This window comes from Cicer arietinum, chromosome 7 (assembly GCF_000331145.2).
Source record: "Cicer arietinum cultivar CDC Frontier isolate Library 1 chromosome 7, Cicar.CDCFrontier_v2.0, whole genome shotgun sequence".
NCBI lineage: Eukaryota > Viridiplantae > Streptophyta > Magnoliopsida > Fabales > Fabaceae > Cicer > Cicer arietinum.
The window spans coordinates 9,795,024-9,809,982 of record NC_021166.2 but is presented as its reverse complement, the minus strand read 5'-3'; the positions used below and the strand labels follow the sequence as shown (position 1 = coordinate 9,809,982).

Here is a 14,959-nt window from a genome sequence, read left to right as displayed (position 1 = left end):
AGCTGTACACTTGCAAAAGAGCCAAAGCAAACTATTGTTACGTTTACTTTCCTCCCCCTCCCTATCCCTATTCATTCCCCTTTTAAATTTTTTTATTCACAATTTGGTTGGTCGTATAACAAAAATAATACAAAGATGTTAGATCATCCTCGAAGTCTAGGAAATTATTATATTGACTCAACAGCAACACAAAAGTGAATTTAATATGCATTGAATTTGAATCTATTTAATTAAGAATTATATATGTTTTTAATCTCTTCTCTAAAAATATTATGTTAGTTTTTATAAAAATTAGATATGTTTTAATCTCTTCTCTAAAAAAAATTATATTAGATTTTATAAAAATAGATGTGTTTTTAATCTCTTCACACGTTCATTCTTTATTATCATTTTATATAAACTAGTTTGACGAAACAATAAGTTTTTTTACAATTTTTTTTTTTAAAATAAGAACTAAAAATAAATAAAATATTTGGACAAATCTATTTTTTATTATTTATCTTATTTAATTATAATTATAATACTTTTTTTTTTCTCAAACTAGTCTTTTGTATTTTAAAATGTGCATAATTAAATATTTTTGTATTTCTTTTAGAAATGCTAAGGCATATAAGTATTTTTTTAAAATTATTTAAAAAAAAAGAGAATTAAAAAATTTAGAATAATATTCATCATCATTTTGAGAAAATATAAGACCCTATAATATATGTAGTGCATTTTCTGTTATATGTAGCTATACAGCGTATTTGAGCAATTATTCTTCATGTTGATAGATTTATTTTTAAGTATATAATTACTAATTTATTTTAGAAATAGTAGTGAGAAGAAACCTATTACAATACAGTGAAATTCAGAACCAATTCTAAGCCATCGAGCCTAATGTTTGATTCTACTTTTAAAATGTTTAAAAATGATTACAAGTGTGCATAATTAATTTTGATAAGTTTAATATATTTAAGTAGAATTGATTTTATTTTTAAATTAATTTAATTTAAAAATATAATGTATAATTTTTAACTCTAAAAGTAATTTTACCCTTAAATTTATTACTGAATAAGCCAAACATATTTACATCCAACCAAACCAAATTTGTTCATTAAAAACTGAAGTGTGTCCAACCAAATAATGTTAACAATCCCTTAAACTGTTTCAAAATTGGCATCAAATATATTTAAGTGTTTTTACCGTACACCCTCCAATTTTACCTCTCACTCCCCCAAATTTTTTAAACACTATTTTGCCCTTGTTTAATTTGTATAAAATTATAAAAAGAATTTCCATTTCAGTTTTCCACCCCCAACTTTCGAAAATTTTGTGAAATTGAAAACTTTCGAAATATAATTATGCAGAAAAAAGTATTAATTTCGAAACTTTGGAAAAATACCAAACCTTCGAAATGAAATATTCCAGAATTTTTCAAAACTTTGGATGAATATGAAATTTTCGAAGTGTATTTTCCATAAAGTTTCGGCAGTTTGGATGAATTTGAAACTTCCGAAGCACATATACTTCAAAAATTTCAAACCTTCGAAGTAATTTCATTTCGAAAATTTGAGAAGTTTCGAAACTTCCAATTTTTTTTAAAAAATTACTAAAACTTCCGAAATTAGATATCAAATTGATTACTATAAATGTATTACTATTTATTACTAATAAAAATGCATTTTGAAACTTTCCATGAATACCAAATTTTCGAAACTGAACAAATTTCGAAAGTTTTGCATTTCGAAATTTTTATCTTCTTAGAAAGTTTCTGTATTTCGAAACTTTCTTGTTCAACAAAACTTTCGAAAGTTTCATTATTTATGGAAAAAATATACTTCGAAAGTTTCATCATCGTACAAACTTTCGAAAATCTGATAAAAAACAGTTTCGAATATTTGAAATGTTCGAGTTTTGTCTTACTTTTTAATTTCGGAGGTTTCAAACTTTCGAAGGTTTGGTAGGGTCAAGTTCGAATATTTAAAAGTTTCGAAGGAAGTGAATGAAAAAATGAAAGTAGAATTTTTTTGAGATTTTTATACATAAAATTAAGGGTATGGTCTTTTTCATATGACTAGGGTATGGTCTTTTTCATATGACTAGGGTGAAAGGTAAAAGTGGTGGGGGGGGACACCACAATTCCCTAATAACACTATTTTATTCAAATCTCTAATAACATTTCAATAAACTAAAGGTGGCTTTTGTATGCTATTTTTTTTAATGAAATTATATCCTAATTATTCTAGGCGAATGTTTGGAATTACGCTTATAAAATGTAAATTAATTTTGATCATAATTTATTGTTTAGATATTTTTTAATAGATTTTTCTTGACTCCAAAACTGATTTTTTTTTTATTTAAAAATTTGCTCATCTAAATTCTATTTTGTAGGTTGATATTTTAAACTCCATTTAATAGAAATCAATATCAAATTTTTTATTCAATTTTCATTTTGGTGAATAGATTCAAAAATTGATTAGCATTAAATTCAATTTTAGCCATAACTAACTATACAAAATTAATTTTTCCTTCAGTAAAACCAAATACACTATAAAAAAGTTGTTTTTTTTTTTTTTTTTTAAATTCACTTTTGCGATATTTGAAAGTAATATTAGAACCACAAAATTGGTTTGCCACATATTTTGGTGAATGACTATCATAATTTTGGAGTATATACAAAATGTATTATCACTTAAATTTGAGATTTAAAGCTTATGTAATGAGAAAGCAATTTGAGCATTAAAATTAAAATTATTGTTTAACTTACATTTACGTAATTAAATACAAAATATTACTACTTATGTTCTTTTTTAATCGTACTTTTAAATTATTTATGCATATTAATGAAATTAATAAGTTTTGTTATTTTATCATAAAATTATTTATCTTTTATTTATAATAATTTTTAATTATTTATTATTTTATTTCTCTTTTTTTTCTGTTTATAATAAATAGTAAGCGATAATCTTGAGAAAACAATAATTAATATTACGTTGAACTTTAAAAACAACAAATAATAAATAAAAAGAATAAAAAAGTGACAACTTAAAAATGAAGTTGAGATTTGAAATTTAAGAAAACAGTTGGAGCATTAAAATTCTTATCCAATTTAACTGAACACTTAAATATATCTAAACATGATTATTGTTTGTAACAACATTAGAATACCCCTTTAAGGCACAATCAAAGCTATTAGAGATAATTTTCACAATAAAACACCTTGAGATAAAATACTAAAAAAGTGATTTAATTATTTTAAAATATTAATTTATTCAAAATCAATTTCATGACAGTAAAAACACATACTTAGATATCGTCTATTTGTTTTAAAGTATATTATTCAAAGTTCATGATTAAACTTCAAAATATAGTCTTTTGTTTTTTTAAATCAATAATTCTTTATTTTTCACTTCTTCCTAGTGTCTCATATTTTATTTTATCACATTTCATATTTTCTATTGTTATTATTTATTTTTATTAACAATATGATGATCACTTTTACCGTCATAGAAAGGATGGAAAAAAAACTCAATTAAACCGAACAATGAAACATAAATTTAATTGTGATGTATTATGTAAAATGTTTTACATTATATAACAATTATTTATGAACATAGTTTTATAGATAATTATAATAAAAATGAAATATATAATTATTATAATTAAAATCTATTAATTAGTATAGTTAATATGAATCAAATGACGATGCATGAAACAAATGTGAATAACATCCTTAATGAGAGCAGTTGATGTTAGATAGAAAGACAAAGAAGAAGACAATTAGCAATAATGCCGGCCATATTATTTACATGGTCAAAGTGATATCTTCTATGTTCTACCAATTTTAATAACCCACAAACAAGGCAACATAGTAGTAGGTTGTAAGAGTGTGTGTCAATGGAGCGAAGGTTAAACAGAGAGCGTAAAGGGTCACAAAATCTACAAAAAAAGATGGCAAAGACACTGCACATAGAAGAACCACCACCTGACCTCACTGATTTCATGAACGACATGTTTTTTGGGACAGCAGACACTCACAAAAAAACCTATGATCTCACTGGTGGTGTTGGAGGCATGGATGATGATGATGATGGTTTTGATGATAGTACTAGAAGTAATAGTGCAAGGTTGACACAAGAGTGGTTGCAAGAAGCAAGACGCATGGTTGCTTCTTCTCCTTCACGTAGTGAGTCTCCTGGACGCCTTTTAGGTTCCCCTCGCTTTGCATCATCATCACCATCTTCCCATCGAACGGAGGAACTCTCTAGGACTAGGTCCGCTAGAAGGTACTAACATTCTTCTCTTTAATTGTCTATTTACTTATTAAATGACTTTGTTTTTGTGTGGCTCAGCTACAACAATTGAAAATTATTTCTTTTTTTATGGACTAGGTCCCTTATATAAGCTCAGGTTGTTGATGTTGTAATTATTTTACTTTTGTTGGTGTAACTTACTTATGATTCAAAAGGTAGAACCATTTATGTCAATTTCAATCAATAAATTTTTCTACAATAAATTTTAATTTCTAGAAAATAAAAATTTAATTTTTAATCCTTATAAAATTATTTAGCAAATATTTTTAGTCTATGATAAAATGAACTATTTTTAATTGACTTTCAAAATTAAATTTTTTGAATAATTTTTTTACGACATGTTTAAAATATTATAAAAAGTTTCTCTATAATTTTTTTAATTTAAAATGAATTAAATATAAATTTTTTAAATGTTAAAAACTAAAAATAAAAGTAATAAAAATATGAATTTAAAAGTCGAATTTTAAGTTAATTTTTGTAAAAGAACTTTTTATATTGTTGTAAGTCCAATTAAAAAAAATTCACTAAAAAGTATATGTTATTTAATCGTAGAGATTAAAACCACATACATAATAATTTTAAGAAAATAAAATCTATATTTTATTTTACATAAACTAAAATTAAAATGTTGAAATCTTACTGAGAATAAATACATATTTAACCCCTGTTATTGGATTATGTTATTATCTTTTATGTTCATCCAACATATTTATACCGTTGAATTTTATTGCAGAGAACAAAAGGCATTTTTATTTGATTTTGTGAGAGATTAAATGACCCCTTTAATTATTACTTATAAGTTGCAATGTATTACGGTCATATAACTAACAACGATTGTTAATGCTCATACTTACACAATTGTTTAAAATTTCTTATCCTCTATTTTAAGCCAATCATGTATCTAATTCTCTTATTCCCCTCCATTCCACTTCCCTCTATTAAAATATATCCATTCATTGAAACAAAAAAACCCTTAAAGCATAGGAAATAACTTTTAACGGAGAAGAGAAAATATGAGACAGATTTTAAATGATTTTTTAATTATGTTAAATTAATAGGGGATATCAGATATTTTAAATAATTTTTTAGTTATGTTGAATATTTTTCTCCTCTCCTGATTGAAAGGAAGAAAAAAGAAAGATTTTAAATGTCTTTGATTGAAGTGGATAAAAGTGATTTGATTGTATAATGTGAAGCAGATACAGAACAGCGGAAGGGATCAGTGACGAGATACTCTCAAAAACAGCAAAACACAGTCGTAACAAATCCGACACCTTTACCCAACCTTCATTACATGGAGACGGATCCCCTGCAACGGCGGTTCACAAATGGTTTTCCAACATCCTCAAACCCAATAATAATAATAATAATAATAGCAACATCACGCCACCACCTTCTCCCGATTCCCTCCCTCCTCGCCAGCCTCTTCCTCGAAAATCTCGCTTCCAAACCGAACCCTCCACTGCACCCAACCCGCAGGGGATCCAACCCCCTAATTATAATTCCCGAAGAACTTTCAAGACTTCTGTCCCGTCGCAGGATAATTCAAACCAACGAACACAACCTACGTCCGCTTCGACTCTACCTCTGTCGCCACCGAGGAACCTCGTCGAATCCGCTCACCGGAGAACGATATCATCTTCGACATGCTCGTGGGAGAAAATTGAGCCGGTGACGCATGTTGCAAAGGCCGAAGAAGCGACGGAAGAGTATAGCCTCAACGGCTTTTTGAAAGAGCAGAGGAATTTGTTTCAGAGATTCTCGAAGGGAGAGATTCGTGGAAATGCCAATATCGTGCTTTCTGGACATTCTAACAGTCAGTGAAAAAGTGATATTTTGTTTTTGTGGATGATGTGATTGTTGGAATGCTGGAAAGTGATGAAGTTTTTTTTTTTCTTTTTTCTTTTGTGTTGTGCAGGTACGGCGTCGATGGTGGCTGCCATTTGCCATGCATGGTTGTCGGGTTATAGGCAGAGAGAGAATGATGATGGTAGAAATGAGGGCACGGTGGTGGTGCCTGTGATGAATGTGAAGAGAGGTGATATGTGTAAGCTCAAGCAAGCAGCATGGCTGTTTCATCATGCTAGTCTTGATGCAACCTCATTGCTTTTCATTGATGAGGTCAACTTTCTTCTTCTTTTTTGGATATTTTTATAACCAAATGTTAAGTACAGGAGTTAATATGTTATGTTAGCGACTCAGGCTTTGAACCTCCTTTTCAAACTACTTAAATGTCTAAGTTCAATTACTTGAGTTGTGCCTTGAAAATTTTTATTTGGCTATAATTGTATACTTGTCATTGCCTTGCTATATGGTTTTGTATTTGGTTGAATAAACATGTATAGATTCTCTACCGCCTGACTGTACAGTGCAATCAAATGTAGACCGTTAAATTAAGAAATAAATTTTTTATTTATGTCAATCTATCGGCCTATAGCAATTGCAACCTTAAAGCAGGTGCGAGGATTTACTTAGTTAAACAGCAAAGTTATGTGTATCTCATGATCACTTGAAAATGTTTGAAGGACATTGTATATATAATGGTAGGCTTTTACTTTGTTAACTTGGTGCTGAAGCTTGTTTGCAGGTGGACATGGAAAGTCTTTTGATGACAGGAAAACTGAGAGTCCTCATGGTTGGACAAGATATCTTAAGTGCAACTGGCGAGGTTGGTTCTCATGAGTAATTGATGAATCTCAAAATTAACTTTAAAAACTAGTTTGATCCCAAGGCAATGTGCACATGCGTTGGAATTAATTTAATGTCTTATTTTGTTCTCCAGGTTGGATCTCAATGCACAGTTCTTACAGATAATTATTGTGAGGATGCATATGATCTACTTCAGAACTCTGTGCTGAAGAAACTATTGGTAAATTCATTGCATTCCTAATTAATTTCTAGACAAGTACTTTTTGCACATTTTAGAATAAGATTATAATACTCTATGATTATGTATTATTTTTCAGCTTGCTGGTATTCTGCTAGACACACAGAATCTAAAAGCTTCTGCAACACTATCGATGACAAGAGATGCAGAGGCAGTCCAGCTGCTATTGGTTGGCTCAGCCCCAAACTACCGATATGCTTTATTTGATCAGTGTAAGTTTTATGTTTTTCCACATATTTAAAAGGAGTACTTATAGATAATCAAGTTCAACGTTTAAGTTGTTTTTGGTTCCTTGTAGTGACGCAAGACCAAAAATCATCTTCTTTTGTGGAATCTTTGAACCATAACTATTGGAAGCACCCTGATGAAAGTAAGTATAAATGTCTGTGCTCTATACCAAATTTCTCCATACATACTATTAGATGCTTTTATAAATTGCAAAATCAAAGAACCGTGACGTTGCCTCTGGCCTGGTTGCTTTGAATATTTTCTGGTTACTTTGATATTGAAATTGCAATATGCAACTTTGCCTGATAAACGTTTGTGTCCTGAAATCTCTCGTGGCTCTACACTTTTGTGTGTGGTTGTTTTGTTAGGCTATATGAATTAAGAAGAGGTGACTTTTAATATGAAAACTCAACAATGTCAAACCCACTCTCAATATCTAGCTTACTTTTTCTTCAAGTCTGCTAGGATTAAACCCAGATTCTTTCAATTGAAGTATTTTACATGAAATGTTTTAAAAGGTGGTGGTGTTCTCATTGATCTTTTAAAATTCTTATGCCAATAGGTAATATTTCTCTACCTCAATTGGGAGCATAAGCCCAAAGTGAGCATTCAGCCCAACATTTTCACTTATAAGCCTCATTTTTTACGTGAGACTCTCCATTGGTCAAAATACTTCAGTTTTTGAGAAATCATCCCTCTTAATGAAAACACTAAATATTAGGATAATAAGTTCAAAGAGAGAGTTCAATTCAAAAGAGTAATTTATTAGGTGGAAGAGCCTTTTGGTTAAAAAGGCTTACTTTTTAGGCGAGACTATCCAATCCAGGACTCCTAACAATGTTCCACTGCTCTAGAGTCGACATCTTCGATGAATTTTGCTCCACTACACTTCACTCGGAGACACTCCACTCAACGTTATCTTGTGAGAGTACGCCACCTATCAAAACCCTTTTGTGGATAGCCCTTTTTGAGAAGTCAATACTCTCGATGAAAACACCAAATGTTTGGAGAATATGTCCAAAGGTTTGCCCTCTCCAATGTGGGCTACTAACAATACAACCACTGTTCAAGAGGTGATATCCTCTGCGACTTTTACTCCACGGAACTTTAATTGGGCAGGGTCCTCCACCAGATCCTCTCAACGCTATTAGGTGGGAGAATTTTTAAGCGAGAATCTCTAATATAGCACTCCTAGAAAAGATTAAATTGAACAGCGTATTTCACTACCATGGATTTGGAACCTTATTTTCTTAAAGGAACCACAAAACTGAAAGCATTAAGGACACAATTGAATAGTTTTTGTGTGTGCGTACAATAGAATAGTTATTATTAAGATATCCATAGTTTTGAACATTATAAGATGTTACACTTATTTCCTTTATTATTCTGTGTAACCATAGGTGACCAAAACAGTGAAGGAAACATGGAGCATAAAGTTTGCGAGAGAAAGTTAAGCTCTACATCTGACCGTGAAACTACCATGCGAAGTTCAAAAACAAATTCCATGGAAGCAAAAGGTATATTTTGAACTGATGATTTGATAAATAAATTCGATTTAAACTTATTCTTAGTAAGTCTATTTTTTTGCCTTGTTCCAACTATAAATGTGGTAACAATATTTATTATCATTGCAGTTAAACTTGCAACGCCACTTATGCAATCTCCAAGTCCTACTATAGGAGCATCATCAAATGCAGAAAAGGAAGCCTCTCGTGGGAAAAATAAGTTCTTCTTGGCAAGGTGGTTTGGATTTGGTTCTAAATGATCTCTACCATCTATGCAAATGGCAACTTAAGTTTTGCAAAATTCAAAATTGAATAAATTGCTGTAATTCAAATGAGAATCCCATCACAAATTTTGCTTTTTTCCCCTTGATGCTTGGGACATTCGTGAAGATATATATGAGCCTGGTTAGGATTCAGATTTTATGCAGTAATTGCGGTTGAAGGAATAACATATGGGCCTGCCAATTATTTTTGGTTTGGTTTTAACTCTCTGGTTTTTATGGGAATGTGACCTTAGTAATATATAGTTCAACTAAGAGGTAAGTAAAGTCTGATTAAGAATTGTTTCAGTTAGAATTCGAACTCGGATTTTTTTAAACAATTCGTTCTTAATTAAAGTTCATTAATCATTTGAGCTTAATCACTTATTTCTTTAAATGGTAAATGAACTCGGATTACCTTTGTTATTATTATTATTGTTTTTGATATTGACGTAGTTCAATTATGGCCCTCGGGTCAAAATCGCTTCAACTGCTGCAAGAAAAATGACAGAATTTTGTTGTTGATGATAAGCTCATTGCTCTTTTGAGTTTGACCTCCAACGAACAAATCTGTGATTAATTATCCCGAGAAAATGATGCTGTCTCTCTAATAATAGTGCAGTTTATGGTGCATGCATCCCATCTGTATCTTAGAAAAATTACCACTCTGCATGTGAATTGATATAGGATTTTTTAAACAAAACTCTAGCATACTAATCTATAATAGTAATAATTATGTGTGAGATTTAAAAAATTACAGTGATTCACCCTATATCAAACATCTATTAAATTTGTGTATCATATTAATTGAATACAATAACTTTTTGGTGAATACTTCATGAATAAATGTGAATAGTTTAAGGATTGTATAGTAAGTTTCTATAAAGACCAATTTGAAGAGAGTGTGATAATTTCATGGATGAATTTGACAAATTAATCCAAAATTAATTTTGATATATAGTATTGAATAGAATTGTTTATGTTTTTGAAGTGAATCTTAACAGGAAGTTGAAATTTGTAACTTTTACTTCTAAATATGATTATTAATTTGTAGTTGAATCCACTTTTATAATTAAACATAAACCACTTTACAATCCACTGAATTTTAATTATAATCAATTTTATATAATCTTTATTTAAAATCAAACACAAACAAAAAATGCTTGTGCCTACTAGTCAGTCGGTTAAGTTTGGCGGATATTAATTTAAATTAATTAAAAATTATTCAGACCTAATATTTATGTATTAATATCTCAACTTGATTTCAGACTTGACGTAAATCTACTCTGTTCTTTCCTTGAACAGATGAAAATATCATGTACTACTTTTATCGTACATGCTAGCTTGGACCATTCTTACAAATTGTAAACTATAAATTATAATTCATGGAATAGTAAATAATAGATTAATGAACTTATACAGCTAAGCAATAATGTTGACAAGATACAGATAATCCAACTACAAGAGGGAAAAAAAAGTATTAATATGCGTGTGATGTGCAAATACATGGATTATTGCATTCTTATTTCTACAACACATCACCAAACACCCTTCCTATCATCCCGGAAACACAGTTTTCCATCACATCACATGCTTCAACATTTTACACGCAAATACAGACATTCAGCTTAATACTTATCTATATTTCTGTGATAATACAAAATTTAGATAACACATACCTCGGTTTGAAGAAAGATTTATAATTATAGCTCATTTACCAAGATCAGATCAAGAAATAACATTTCCAATGTACGAGGCTAATATAGCTCTAGATGGAGAATTATTGAACATGTGTGATTGTGATTGTGATACAATCTATCTTGTCCAATTATGCTAATTAGTTCAACACATACTTAAATACTCTACAACAGCTCTTTCTCACAAAAACTAATATTCTCACAATTGTTGTACCATGCAGATGTAGTAAGAAATCCATACAAGTTGAACACCATAGTTGTAACTAACTCATTTTGGCCCCACGTGCCTGGCTTTTCAATTTTCAATTTTCAATCAGTCAATGCATCCTCACCATTCCATTATTTTTCCATAATTTGGTGACCCATTTCATTTCAGAACTTTATTTTGTTGGCTTTGATAAAGATATGAATAGTACATGACAATTGACATGACCCTTTTAATTTCATTCAACCTTCCAAGCATAAAGAAACAAACAAAACTCCGTTGAACCACTTACACTAAACCCCTCCACTGATTCACAATTCCTAGCTTGAGTTGATAATGGAGAAGAACTTAAAGAAGTTGATGACAAAATTGGCTTAAAAATAAATAAAGCATGTTTTAAACCAGGACTAAATAACCAATCATGAACATCCCAATAAACTTCTATTCTCATTTTACTAAGATGAACCGATTCATTACCTCTAAACTTCCATTGCAAATGCTTCACATGAATCACCAAATGACCATCAATTCTTATCTCCATCTCTGGCTGAACTGATCCATAAACACAATCACCATTTCCTCTATTCTTACATTCAATTGAAATCTCATGCCACTTACCCTTCTCATGAAACTTAGCTCTAGTTGAAAACTTTTTCTTCCCAAAAATATGCTCTTTCTTTGAAACCAATATAGGATCAATAAGTGCTGGTCTACAACCTGTTCTTCTATAAGCATCTTTCTTCAAATCACCAACAAGAAGAACAACCTCTTCATCACAAACAACAGCTACATAGTATTCTGAAGTTGGTTCTGTTTCACCATTGAACTTAGCAGCTTTAAGGTCCCAGAAAACATCAACAGCTTTACCTTCTACTAAAAACCGTTTGGAACCTTGTTTTCTCCAAAAGTACCATGGTTTTAGTTCAACCTTGCAGCTATATTGGGCTTCTCCTTCTGGGCCTTCAACTGATATTGATAGCCCATGAAGTAACAAATTTTTGCACCATGTGATGGTTATCAAACGGCAGTGATCAGCAACCTTTGTTCTATATACTGACATGTAAACGCTCTGACCAGCACGACTCACCCCGCTGTGATCGTCGCTTAGCTTCTCTGATGATGAAAAGCATGCTGGAATACCTATTGAGTCTTGCATCTTTGTTCACTGCACAATTATCTTATAAGGTGTGAAACAAGTGTTTGATATTGCAGAGAATCACGATCAAGTGTGATCAAATACATAAAAAACTTTGATGTCCTAGTTCGGATTAATGAAAGGAGCACTATTTTTAAAACATTGAGTGAATCTAGAGACTAGACTAGAGTGTGTTAGGGAAATATAGTAGTAGAGATGAGAAGTGGAACATGAAAGAGGAAAATAGATTGAGGGGAATTTTAACAAGTACTCATGAAGAGAGTGAGAGATGAGAGATCTTACTCACAAGGTGAATGAATAATAATAGATGGTGCCAGAGGTATTCTTGGCATTATTATATTATTATTATTATTATTAATTAACAGCTGTGTAATTTAGAGAAAAAATAACTTAAAACCAAAAATTGTATAAATAAACTGTGTTTGTGTCTGAAAAATATTTTCCTATTATTAATGGGAATTAAAAGTAATGATTTTCAAACTGGCAAATGGACATTAGTTAGTGAGTGAGAGTGAGTGAAAGAACGCCTCTTTTTATATTATGCATCTCTTTGTCTAGTATCTCTCATTTTTAATTGACACATTTTTTAATAATTTTTTATTGGGGGTTAAAATTTACCTTTTTAAGTTGGAAACTTTAATCTGTACTAACTTTTTAGAATCCAAGGTTGCTTTATTTATACTATATTCAAAAGTGCTTACTTCAAGTTATAGTTAGATGCATAGAAACCATTTTTCATCAGATTTGGTGTATAGATTTTCACAAACTTGGGCTGATTTATTCATAACATCACATGATAAGGTCAAAAATAACCGGTCAAAACTGTTAGGAGAAAGACCAAGTATAGTTGTGAGGGTTGGCTTTCCAATGCAAGGTGTCATCATATTTTATTCCTTGTTTGAAAGTATCTCTGTAATAGGATTGCATGTGACATTCGATTAGGATTAGCCTAAGTACCCAATTTAAGTTTATGAATGATAAAAATCAGTTACATTAGTGGAGCTAGGCGGAAAAGCACTCCAAACGGTCAACCTTAGGTTTATTCCGTTTTTTCGTTTTACTTGATGATTCTTTATGTTATTAAACTTATATATTATTTTATTTAAGATAACTCAATATATATGTTAATCTATAAATTTATTTCAAATATAGTAACTTTCATCAGAGTTGAGCTTTTTCTATTCCGAAGCATGTGAACTTGTCATATTTTTAATGTTTTTACCCTACCTTTTTTTTTTACTTCAATTCAAAGAAGCATGGGAAAGGAATCTATGGAGTGATAGCTGCAGAAAATGTCTGAGGAATCTATAGTTGCAGTTTTAGATCTGGTCTCAAGCGTTTTTATGTAAGCAACTATCATATTTTGCAGATTGAACTTAGGAGATTAATGCAGGGAAAAAAGTGAAAATTAAATATTTAGAATAATTGAACTTTTGTCCTTTGATTTAGCTACCTGAATTGTCCATACTTGTCTAAATAAAAATTTGTTGTACACATCTTTAAGTTTTAATTTAACAGATAAATATCAATATTATGAAACTGAAAATTTTGCTCCGAATTTGAATATAAGATTTTACAGTTGTGTGTGAGTTTACTGTGATATCTATTATCTCTTAAACGGACAAAAAAAAAATATGTCCAGGTACAATTGGATAGCGATCCAACTATTTTATACCCATGCCTCATACTAGATTCTCACTGGGGAAAATATCTGCTTCATTATGTAAACTACAGTGATTTTTGAAATCGTAAGTGTGATAGTTTTGTTATTTGATAGACTTGTCTAAGTGATACGGAACTTTCAACACTTTAAGAAAGTGATGTAGGAGTTGCACATAAAACTTGACACTTGTGTATTGAGAAAAATTGGGTTGCACAGAAAACTTATCTTGTGTTGTATTCAATAAACTTTACTGCTAAACGGAAGTTGATACTTCGTATATAAAGAGAGAATATTCATCCAAACCAATAAAAGATCTACGTTGAATCAAAACTATCTTTAAAAAATTATTAAAATTGACCTATGTTATTTAATTTAAAAGACTAAATAATTATATTTTGGTGGGACTCAAATTGTGTGTAGTTAAAACTGCAGACAGTTTTGTGCAGGAAACAATCTCAACTATCAATAAAAAATCAAACGGTTAAAACTACATAATAATAACTGATATCAACCATTCATTTTTTATGGAACGGATGAGAACCAAATCCAATTCGAGTTGGGTGTTATATGAGCAATAATATATAATGAGTAGGGAATGATAGGCATTTCATGTTGTAGTGTTGCTCCAGCATCAGTATCAGCATAGCATAGCACATGCCAACAAAATGTGTGTAAAAGTGTAAACTGTAAAGTAAAGTAGCCAGCCATATATGGGCCAGGCTCGAATTTGCATGTCCAGCCTGGTCTGCTAAGGGCTAAGGCTATTCTTCGACACGAGTTAAATATAAGGCACACATGTTTGGGCACACACTGTCTTCAGTGTCTCCACTCTGCACACACACAGCGTGCTTCTTCTACCAAACTTCCATAATATACTACCTAATCAAAATCTCTTTCTTTTCTTGTGAGTTTAGTAAAATATGACATGATAAAAATATATGAACAATTAAGGGAGTTTAAGTCTATAATAAGCTAGACAACAAAGATGACACCAGTAAAATACAATGTAATGTTAAATAATTTTTGTTTAATTCCAATAATGATATAATCAATATAATACTTT

At 30.4% G+C, this 14,959-nt stretch overlaps 2 protein-coding genes across 2 annotated transcripts; one reads left to right on the top strand and one right to left on the bottom strand.

Moving 5' to 3' along the window:
- Nucleotides 1-3,831: 3,831 nt before the first annotated feature.
- LOC101515423 (uncharacterized) lies at nt 3,832-9,401 on the top strand. Its single transcript, XM_004515844.4, has 9 exons — nt 3,832-4,268; nt 5,495-6,111; nt 6,214-6,416; nt 6,883-6,963; nt 7,078-7,164; nt 7,262-7,394; nt 7,481-7,552; nt 8,811-8,927; nt 9,045-9,401. The coding sequence occupies exons 1-9, from the start codon at nt 3,880-3,882 to the stop codon at nt 9,173-9,175; spliced, it is 1,830 nt and encodes a 609-aa protein (XP_004515901.1). The 5' UTR covers nt 3,832-3,879; the 3' UTR covers nt 9,176-9,401.
- A 1,156-nt stretch (nt 9,402-10,557) lies between these two features.
- Nucleotides 10,558-12,655, bottom strand: LOC101502004 (uncharacterized). The gene has a single exon (XM_004515805.4). The coding sequence runs from the start codon at nt 12,231-12,233 to the stop codon at nt 11,316-11,318; it is 918 nt and encodes a 305-aa protein (XP_004515862.1). The 5' UTR covers nt 12,234-12,655; the 3' UTR covers nt 10,558-11,315.
- Nucleotides 12,656-14,959: the final 2,304 nt, after the last annotated feature.